General features: G+C 44.3%; 1 protein-coding gene across 3 annotated transcripts in view; it reads right to left on the reverse strand.

Annotated features, from left to right (window-relative positions):
- The window catches only part of TMTC1 (transmembrane O-mannosyltransferase targeting cadherins 1), a 113,028-nt gene extending 102,712 nt beyond the window's left edge, over window positions 1-10,316 (reverse strand). The window contains exons 1-2 of one of the 3 annotated variants that reach the window (XM_077469006.1): window positions 10,166-10,316; window positions 5,758-6,542 (exon numbers count right to left, since the gene is read on the reverse strand). In XM_077469006.1, coding sequence (XP_077325132.1) covers window positions 5,758-6,368 — 611 coding nt within the window. In that variant the 5' untranslated portion in view covers window positions 6,369-6,542; window positions 10,166-10,316. Of the gene's footprint in view, window positions 1-5,757; window positions 6,543-9,656; window positions 9,746-9,815; window positions 10,097-10,165 lie in introns of those variants that run through there. The other 2 variants (XM_077469007.1, XM_077469008.1) reach the window with 2 other exon arrangements.
- Window positions 10,317-10,870: the final 554 nt, after the last annotated feature.

Consider the following 10,870-nt stretch of genomic DNA (forward strand, 5'->3'; position numbering starts at 1 on the left):
CCGCATTTCGAAATTATTTCAACATGATTCGACATTATTTCAACTGCATTCGAAATGATTTCAACATGATTCGACATTATTTCAACCGCATTCGAAAATATTTTGTGACCCGACTTTTAGGGCCATGTATCTCGGGGTCACTTGGTGCTAGACACTTCAAACACACTTCAAACATTGGATATGTTGTAGTGCTAGTATTATTGTGTTTGCATACCAAATTTGGGGTTTCTAGCTATAAGTGACCCCGAGATATGTGGCCCCAAAATCGGGTCGCAAAATGTTATTAGTTATTAGAGCAGAGAATGACATTTTGCGACCCGATTTTGGGGCCACATATCTCGGGGTCACTTATAGCTAGAAACCCCAAATTTGGTATGCAAACACAATAGTACTAGCACAAATTTGGAGTTTCTAGCACCAAGTGACCCCGAGATACATGGCCCTAAAGTCGGGTCACAAAATATTTTCGAATGTGGTTGAAATAATGTCGAATCATGTTGAAATCATTTCGAATCCAGTAGAAATATTTTCGAATTTGGTTGAAATATTTTCGAATGTGGCCGATTTTTCGAATTCGGTAGAAAACTAAATGAAATCCGAAAACGACTTTAAGGAAGTTAACGAATATAACTAAACGAAATTAATGAATTAACGAATTAAAACGAAACAAAACTAAACAAATTTTTTCCTTTTGCACATGTCTAGCTGAGGATAGAAGCTCAGTGGATTCTATGCAGAAGTGAGCCTGATTTTGTACTTTCCAGCTTTAGTAAATAAACTCCATTGTGTACCTAAAAGTGGGGTATGCCTTTTGCCTTGCAGGTGTATAAAAAAAAAAACATTTTTGGGGTATACAACCACTTTAAATCGTATTTTTCTAAAGATAATTTTCTGTTTAAGATAGATTAATAATTTAGTTTATTCAGCATGAAATGGAGCCTAGTTATGCAGCATGGGGCTGTATATTCTGCAATATTTATATTTTTGGTATTTTTATATTTTTGGTAAACTCATTCAATTAATCCAAGCTCTGAAAACTGAGATAACATGCACTGCATTGACGCATTCACACAATTTCACAGATTCTAACTACCAGCAAGAATAAGTCCTTACATTTAGGGAGCACCTGTCATTTCAGATACATCATGGCAGCGCCTGTTAGCGGGCATCCACTCACCTGCTGCTACCACATCTCTCACCTTGTTGTGTCACTGCCGCATCACCAGCTGTCCCATTAAAGTGAATGGGATGGTCGGTGAGTCAACAGCAGATCAGAGGAGGAGCCGGACAGAAATGACAGTTCCTCTTTTAAAATTATGATTTAAATCAAGCCTTTTTACTAGTGATTTAAATCATGATTTATATCGTGATTTAAAATCGACTTGATTTAAATCAAATACACCCTGATCCCTATCACTGAATATAATTTAATATACTGATCATTTCCTTTACATATGGAAAATCTACAGCTCAGCATGTCCCTGTTACTGCTGTACCTGATCAGCAGCATAATGTCCTTGTCACTGCTATCTCTCATCCCTTCTTATACATAAGGGTCAAAGATTTCTCAGCAACACAATATCCATCACTGCCGCCTGTGATCTCTTCCTATAGATAAGTATCCTCCACTACTCAGAAGCATAAAGTCTCCGTCACTGCTATCCCTGAGCTTGTCCTATAAATAATGTAATATCCATGGCCTAACAACACCATGTTCCTGACACAAACTATATATGTATTTCCTATACAAAAAAGGATTTGATCCCCAGCTGATTTCGTACGTTTGCCCATTGACAAAAAAATAAATCAGTCCATTTCCCTGGCTGATACCCCCCCCCCTTCTTTTCACTCCCTCTTTTCTCCCCCCCCCCCCCCCTTTCCCTGAAGAGTATATGGAAAATGGAAGGGAGGTTCCCGTCTTGGACATGAGTGCATACGGTGGGATGATGCATGGTTTAGCGCATTATCCCGGTTTGCTGGCAGTTCACTGTGAGACGCTTGGTCCTGTGACCTTGCTAGTAATGTTTTTGAAGTCATGCAAGCGCTTCACATGTTTGTATCTCTGTATTGATTGTACTGTCGGGATGTCTCCCTTTATGTGGTGTTTAATAAAAATTTATAATTGAAAAAAAAAAAAAAAAATCAGTCTATAATTTTAATGGTAGGTTTATTTTAACAGTGTGAGACAGAATATTTACAAAAATATCCAGAAAAAACACATTTCAAAAAAGTGATGTAAGATTACATACTGTATCTATTTTGTGTGTTTTTACTTTTTTGAATTTGGCGCCGATCTCCGCTCCTGTGCGTCGTAACGTCGCAGGGAACGGAGCTCGGCGACACTCGGGCACTGTGTGAATCGAGCAGAGGACAGCTCGATCACACAGCGTGGAGGACATCGCTGGATCAAGGGGACAAGGTAAGTAACCTCTCTCTGTATCCAGCGATGCGATCCCAAGTCTGGCTCGGGGTTACCGCTCGTGGTACTGAAATTGCAGCCCGAGGCAGACTCAGGATTACCGCTAGGGGGGTTAAGGAAAAAAAACTTTTAGGAAGGAAGTTTAAGGAAAAAAACTTACATTTAAATGCCCATCAATGCAGCCTTATCAGTGTCCATCTGCAGCCTTGTCCATCATTGCAGCCTTGCCCAGTGTTCATCTACAGCATTGCCCAGTGCCTTTGCAGCATTGACCAGTGCCTTTGCAGCATTGCCCTGATTTAAAATTGGCACTGACTGAGCGGAGAGGAGCGAGTGGAGCCGAGATACACAAAGCCGAGTGTATTTCGGATAGACCTCGGCTCTGCTCACAGTCCCGCCCATCTCCACTGAATGAGAGAGGAGAGGAGCGAGCACCGTCGACATACACAAAGCTGAGTGTACTTCGGCTAGACTCAGCTCTGCTCACAGTCAGGGGCAGGACTGCGAGATGAGCCGAGTTTAGTCGAAGTACGCTCAGCTTTCTGTATGTCTGCGGCGCTCGCTCCTCTCGCAATCAGTGGAGGTGGGCGGGACTGCAAGAGGAGCCGAGTCTAGCCAAAGTACACTCGGCTTTGTGTATCTCGGCTCCGCTCGCTACTTTCCTCACAATCAGCGGGAGATCGGCGGGGATCGGCGTATAACACGCACCCACGATTTTCCCCTGATTTTAAGGGGAAAAAGTGCATGTTATACAATGATAAATACGGTAAGTAAACTGATGAAAACTATGCCGAAAATCAATTCCAATTTTCGCCAACAAACGAAAACAGCATGAAAATGTAAGGGATGCACATTTACCGACCTGAACTTCCACTTTCCTTGGAGCTCCACCTGCCTGTCAAAGCTCCAGCCCTCTGACTCTATTGGCAAGCTGTATTGGCTGAGAGACATACGCTCTCATCAATCTTTTCCCTTTCCTATGCAGTTCCACACATTCCACTCATTCATACGGTCTCTTTTGCACCCTCTGCTGGCCTTTTCTAAATCAGCAACACAATTACATCCTTAGCAATAATAGCACATAGCTAAGGCTGATACACAACCAGAGTCCACACAATTCTGGTCACACCGGTCCATGACATGCGGGTTCAGTCCCGATTGCTACAGGAGCCCGACCGCTGGAGAGGAAGCTAGATAACTGTGCCCCTTGCTACCAGAGAACCCATCACCTATACCAGCAATCCTCTTCTGTTGTGGATATCAGAAGTACTGTTAACCCTGGTGGGTTTAAAAGTGTTGATGCTGAGCATGAGAGTGCAAGGCATTTAAATTGAGTGAGTTTCTTAAGGGAGCAGAATCACTGTCACAAACGGTGTGGTGGAAGGAAGTTCATTTTGAGTATAAATCATAGAGGAGTCATCACCAAGGTAATCACTTGAAGATTGTCACTTTTATGGACTTTAATTTGATTTTTTGTTTACTTTTTTCACTTTTTCTGTTTTTTAATTAGTTTTTTATTTTATGATTCGTCATTTTTTCACAGTTTATGTTGTCGTCACTATCACATGGTGTCACTTAAATTGTTTTAGTATTTGTTTCACGGTATTATTGTGACATTAATGCCACTATTTTTTTATTTAAATATGTTTACACTTTATCACTATTTCAAGTGGCAGCTCTAGTAGAGTGTTTTTGCATGAGCGCAGTGGTGGGACATCAAGCATAGGTATGTGAGACTTGCTGACCAACAGCTGGATAATAATAGCACATTAACTACCTCCCACCTGCCGTATAGTAAAATGATGTCGGACGGGATCCCCTCTTGTTCCGGGGGCAACGGCATATGATGTCGCCCCAGTGTCACCACTTTTGCGCACCTGTTGGGGCATACAGCGTGGCAATCATGCCATGTCCCTAGGAGCCGATGATGCAGCTTTTTACCCATGTGATCGGCTGTGTCCAAGCACAGCGGATCACATGTAAACACAGAAGTGCCGTTTATTGGCTCTCCTTGCCTCAAACCGACAGAGTGTGAGGCATGGAGAGCCGATCAGCGGCATCTCCTCGCAGGGGAGAACTGTACAGGTAATCAGTGCAGCCCCATCAGTGACACTAATCAGTGCCAATCAGCGACACTAATCAGTGCACATCAGTGATACCAGTCAGTGCTACCTTTCAGTGTCCATCAGTGTCGCCTATCTGTGCCACCCATCATTGCCCATAAGTGCCGCCTATCAGTGCCCATCAGTGCCACCTATCAGTTCCCACCAGTGCCACCTATCAGTGAGGCATATTAGTACCTCCTCATCAGTGCCGCCTCCTTAGCACACATCAGCGAAGGATAAAAAATTGTTTATTTATAAAATTTACTGACAGAAACTAAGAAAAATGTATTTTTTTCAAAATTTTCAGTCCTTTTTTGCTTTTTTTTTAGCAAAAAATAAAAAGGCAGCAGAGAATACTACGCCACCATAAGAAAGCTCTATTTGTGGGAAGAAAATTATAAAGATTTAATTTGGGTATAACGTTGCATAAACATGCAATTGTCATTCAAATTGTGACAGTGCCGAAAGCTGAAAATTGGCCTGGGCAGGAAGGGGGTAAAAGTGCCCTGTCTTGAAGCAGTTAAAGTTTTTTCCTAATATTTAATGTTGTTTATATAGTCAGGTAATATGTGCAATGACATTAGAGCCAATAGAGTTTACAGTTTATTTTTATATATATATATATATATATATTTTAAAGTTGCACTTCTGTTTGCCAAAATGAAATATTTTTGTTTGTTTATTTATAAAGACGTTATATATCACAACAACTAAATATTTGTCTGTAGTGCATGTCCAAACCTTAATACCATAAATAATAACTTATTCAATTTTTACTCCAGGAGTATATAATGAGTTTGGCTATTCTAAAAAATGGAAATAAACCATTACAATTTAATTAATCCATTCGATTTTAGTCGACTAAAATGTAGGAAATTTTAGTTAACTAAAATGTACTTGGGAGTTTAGTCAACTAAAATACAACTAAAACTAAAACAATTCAGATGACTAAAATACGAATAAAACTAAAATGGCACTTTAGTCAAAAGACTATAGCTGGATACACACTATACAACTTTTGTTGTAAGATTTCCTTTAGTTTTACCTTCAACTATGTAGTGCAAGGGCCGGCCTGATTTCATACAAATTGAAAGTGTTTAGGTTTGACCTCATATTATATGGTTTTCTTAAATCTAAAAGGAAAAAAAATCTAAATAAAATTGTATAGTGTATATCCAGCTTATGACTAAAACGAAATCAAAATTTGATGTCAAAAGGAACACTGCTGGGTACCTGAAGCTCAGCACACACAGTGGCCGGTATGACTTGTGACTTGTGTTGTCATTCATGGCTTTGCCCCAAAAGTCATTCCTGAAGACACTGCTGAGGTTGGTCTCTCCTCGGCTGTCCGGGTTGTTGAGGATGGCCCAGATGTCATCGTGGACAAACTCCCCATACAGAGACCTGGCAAAGCATAGACCTGCCACCAAGGCTGGGAGGGCAAATGTCCATGTGCCAAGATCAGACCCTTTGGTAAAGGTGGAGTTTCTGGGTCTTCTGAGTCCAGCTTTATGGTCGTCATCCCGCATCCCGCCTGCACAGTGGCTCTTTCCAACCCCATTAGTTGTGTTCCTGGGGCTCTCTCTATGGGCGCTTATTACCCCACCATTGGAATGTCCTTTCTGGATGACAGCTGGGAAACTTCGCCCATTCTTCATGCTCAGATCTTTAGGGGAGTTCTGGAGGTTCCTGGACCCCCTATGACTTGGGGGGTCATTTGCTACCTGTTTGATGTTGCTTTGGTTCCCGCCGTTAGCCATACTCGCCCCTTGTGCCAACTGTTCCACATTATTAGGGGTATTCGGGCATACCTGATCATCAAAGGCTCGCCCAGCACTTCTCATACTCTTCACAACAAATGGATGCCTCACATCTTGTGTGAAGCAATCTCTCTGTCTAGCGTAGGCTTACTGCTCCACCCGAAAAGATATGTCTGAAAATCTCCTCCTCTTTAGGGTCAGCGGTTCTTGAAACTTGTCCATCTCATCCATCCACTTGGCTGGCAGGCTGAGGGATCTCTGCAAAAAGCAGAAGAAGAATATGATGATGATGATATCTCATACCTTGTCAGTAGATCTCACTGGACTCTCTGTTCTAGGGCAACTGTCCCAACCTGGCCCTACAACGGTCTATAATAAATGTTCTTCAATGATAGAAGAGCTCTCTTATATAATATATCCGTTTAACATTTGTAATGTGTCTTTTCCTGCCATCTCTTCTGTCATCACACTCTTCTGTATTTTTACTTTGAATGTCTCTTTATCAGCTGTCACATGTATACAGAATCTGCAGATCAGCTGTCCCTGTCCTGAGCTGGAAAGTCTCTATAAATGATGTTACTGTCCTCTGAACTCCCTTGCTGTCATCTTTCCCTTATCAAAGGTCAGATGAGGTCTCTCTGCCAGGTATTGCAAATCTCTCTCTATGAGCAGTCTCCATTTGATCTCTCACCATGGGCAGTCTCCATCTGATCTCTCACCATGGGCAGTCTCCATCTGATCTCTCACTATGAGCAGTCTCCATCTGATCTCTCACTATGGGCAGTCTCCATCTGATCTCTCACTATGGGCAGTCTCCATCTGATCTCTCACTATGGGCAGTCTCCATCTGATCTCTCACTATGGGCAGTCTCCATCTGATCTCTCTCACTCTATGGGCAGTCTCCATCTGATCTCTCACCATGGGCAGTCTCCATCTGATCTCTCACTATGGGCAGTCTCCATCTGATCTCTCACTATGAGCAGTCTCCATCTGATCTCTCACTATGGGCAGTCTCCCAATCTGATCTCTCACTATGAGCAGTCTCCATCTGATCTCTCACTATGGGCAGTCTCCATCTGATCTCTCACTATGGGCAGTCTCCATCTGATCTCTCTCACTCTATGGGCAGTCTCCATCTGATCTCTCACCATGGGCAGTCTCCATCTGATCTCTCACTATGGGCAGTCTCCATCTGATCTCTCACTATGAGCAGTCTCCATCTGATCTCTCACTATGGGCAGTCTCCCAATCTGATCTCTCACTATGGGCAGTCTCCATCTGATCTCTCACTATGAGCAGTCTCCATCTGATCTCTCACTATGGGCAGTCTCCATCTGATCTCTCACTATGGGCAGTCTCCATCTGATCTCTCACTATGAGCAGTCTCCATCTGATCTCTCACTATGGGCAGTCTCCATCTGATCTCTCACTATGGGCAGTCTCCATCTGATCTCTCACTATGGGCAGTCTCCATCTGATCTCTCACTATGGGCAGTCTCCATCTGATCTCTCTCACTCTATGGGCAGTCTCCATCTGATCTCTCACCATGGGCAGTCTCCATCTGATCTCTCACTATGGGCAGTCTCCATCTGATCTCTCACTATGAGCAGTCTCCATCTGATCTCTCACTATGGGCAGTCTCCCAATCTGATCTCTCACTATGAGCAGTCTCCATCTGATCTCTCACTATGGGCAGTCTCCATCTGATCTCTCACTATGGGCAGTCTCCATCTGATCTCTCTCACTCTATGGGCAGTCTCCATCTGATCTCTCACCATGGGCAGTCTCCATCTGATCTCTCACTATGGGCAGTCTCCATCTGATCTCTCACTATGAGCAGTCTCCATCTGATCTCTCACTATGGGCAGTCTCCCAATCTGATCTCTCACTATGGGCAGTCTCCATCTGATCTCTCACTATGAGCAGTCTCCATCTGATCTCTCTCACTCTATGGGCAGTCTCCATCTGATCTCTCACCATGGGCAGTCTCCATCTGATCTCTCACTATGGGCAGTCTCCATCTGATCTCTCACTATGAGCAGTCTCCATCTGATCTCTCACTATGGGCAGTCTCCCAATCTGATCTCTCACTATGGGCAGTCTCCCAATCTGATCTCTCACTATGGGCAGTCTCCATCTGATCTCTCACTATGAGCAGTCTCCATCTGATCTCTCTCACTCTATGAGCAGTCTCTATCTGATCTCTCTCACTCTATGAGCAGTCTCCATCTGATCTCTTTCTCTCTATGGGCAGTCTTTATCTGATCTCTCTCGCTCTCTCTCCCTCTCACTCTCTCTATGACCAGTCTCCATCTGATCTTTTTCTCTCCATGGGCATTCTCCATCTGATCTCTCTCTCTCTCTCTATGGGCAGTCACCATCTGATCTCTCTCTATGGGCAGTCACCATCTGATCTCTCTCTATGGGCAGTCACTATCTGATCTCTCTCTATGGGCAGTCACCATCTGATCTCTATAGGCAGTCACCATCTGATCTCTCTCGATGGGCAGTCTCCGTCTGATCTCTCTCTATGGACAGTCTCTATCTCTCTCTCTCTATGGACAGTCTCTATCTCTCTCTCTCTATTGACAGTCTCTATCTCTCTCTCTCTATGGACAGTCTCTATCTCTCTCTCTCTATGGACAGTCTCTATCTCTCTCTCTCTCTATGGACAGTCTCTATCTCTCTCTCTCTCTATGGACAGTCTCTATCTCTCTCTCTCTATGGACAGTCTCTATCTCTCTCTCTCTCTATGGACAGTCTCTATCTCTCTCTATGGACAGTCTCTATCTCTCTCTCTCTATGGACAGTCTCTATCTCTCTCTCTCTCTATTGACAGTCTCTATCTCTCTCTCTCTCTATTGACAGTCTCTATCTCTCTCTCTCTATGGACAGTCTCTATCTCTCTCTCTCTATGGACAGTCTCTATCTCTCTCTCTCTCTATGGACAGTCTCTATCTCTCTCTCTCTATGGACAGTCTCTATCTCTCTCTCTCTCTATGGACAGTCTCTATCTCTCTCTCTCTCTATTGACAGTCTCTATCTCTCTCTCTCTATGGACAGTCTCTATCTCTCTCTCTCTATGGACAGTCTCTATCTCTCTCTCTCTCTATGGACAGTCTCTATCTCTCTCTCTCTATGGACAGTCTCTATCTCTCTCTCTCTCTATGGACAGTCTCTATCTCTCTCTCTCTATGGACAGTCTCTATCTCTCTCTCTCTCTATGGACAGTCTCTATCTCTCTCTCTCTCTATGGACAGTCTCTATCTCTCTCTCTCTCTATGGACAGTCTCTATCTCTCTCTCTCTATGGACAGTCTCTATCTGATCTCTCTCTATGGACAGTCTCTATCTGACAGCACATCGCTCACCCTTTAGGTTGTAAGAGGTTGTAAGAGGACTGCTTCTTCTGTGTATTTTACCTACCTGAGCAGTCTCTACTCTCTATGACACTGTATATAGCCCCTCCTCTCTGTCATCCCTCTATTTATTACCTTACATAATATTCCCACTGAGGACACCTTCCCCACCTCTAACAGGTGACGCTCCCTTTCCCTCCTGCATACTCCATGCAGTCTCTGGTGTCGGTGGAGGTGTCAGAGCTGGCAGTGCGCAGCTATAATGGAGTATCGCCGCTATTAGATTCGCAGTGCGGTCTCCGGCTGTCAGATGTGCGGTGCGCAGTCAGCGGAGTATGTGGGAGAAAATGTGCGGTCTCTCTGCTAAGGTCTCCGGCTGTCAGATCCAGCATTGTGAGGTGTGCAGTCAGCGGAATGTGCGGTCTCTCTGCTGAGGTCTCCCTGCGGGCAGCAGAAGGTGGGAGAGTCTAGGCAGTGCGGTCTCCGGCTCCCACCTCCCTCTGTACGAGGAGGTCTCATACCTTACAGAGGACTCTCGTGTGTCCGATGTCTCTCGGGGAGATCTGACAGTTGTAGGTTGTCTCCGATGCTTGCAGTCTCTCCTCCTCGCTGGACTCCGCACAGCTGCGAATAAACAGCAGCAGCCGCCTCCTCCCCGCGCATCCTCAGTGCTTCCCCTCCATCCCTCCTTCTATTTGTGCGTCTCTTATCCATCCATCCCTCCTTCTATCTGTCCTTCTCTAATCATTCGCCCCCATCCATCCGTCCTTCTCTACTACGTCATCAATCCATCCTTCTCTCATCCTCCATCCCTCCATCTATCCATCCTTCTCTAACCCCCCACCCCTCCATCTATCTATCCTTCTCTATTCCCCCATCCTTCCATCTATCCATCCTTATCTATTCCTCCTCCAAGCCCATCTATCCATCCTCCTGTAATCATCCATCCATCCATTCTTCTCTACTACTCCATCCTTCCATCTATCCATCCTTATCTATTCCTCCTCCACCCCCCATCTATCCATCCTCCTCTAATCCTCCATCCATCCTTCTCTACTACTCCACCTCTCCATCTATCTGTCCTTCTCTAGTTCCTCATCCCTTTATCTATCTTCTTGCTCTACTCCTCCATCCCTTCACCTATCTATCCTTACCTACTCCTCCATCCCTCCATGTATCCATCCTTCTCTATGCCTCCATCCATATATCCGTCTCTATTCCCCCCA

This window comes from Lithobates pipiens, unplaced genomic scaffold (genome assembly GCF_037356315.1).
Source record: "Lithobates pipiens isolate NorthernLeopardFrog02 unplaced genomic scaffold, aLitPip1_a1.2 Scaffold_8, whole genome shotgun sequence".
Taxonomy (NCBI): domain Eukaryota; kingdom Metazoa; phylum Chordata; class Amphibia; order Anura; family Ranidae; genus Lithobates; species Lithobates pipiens.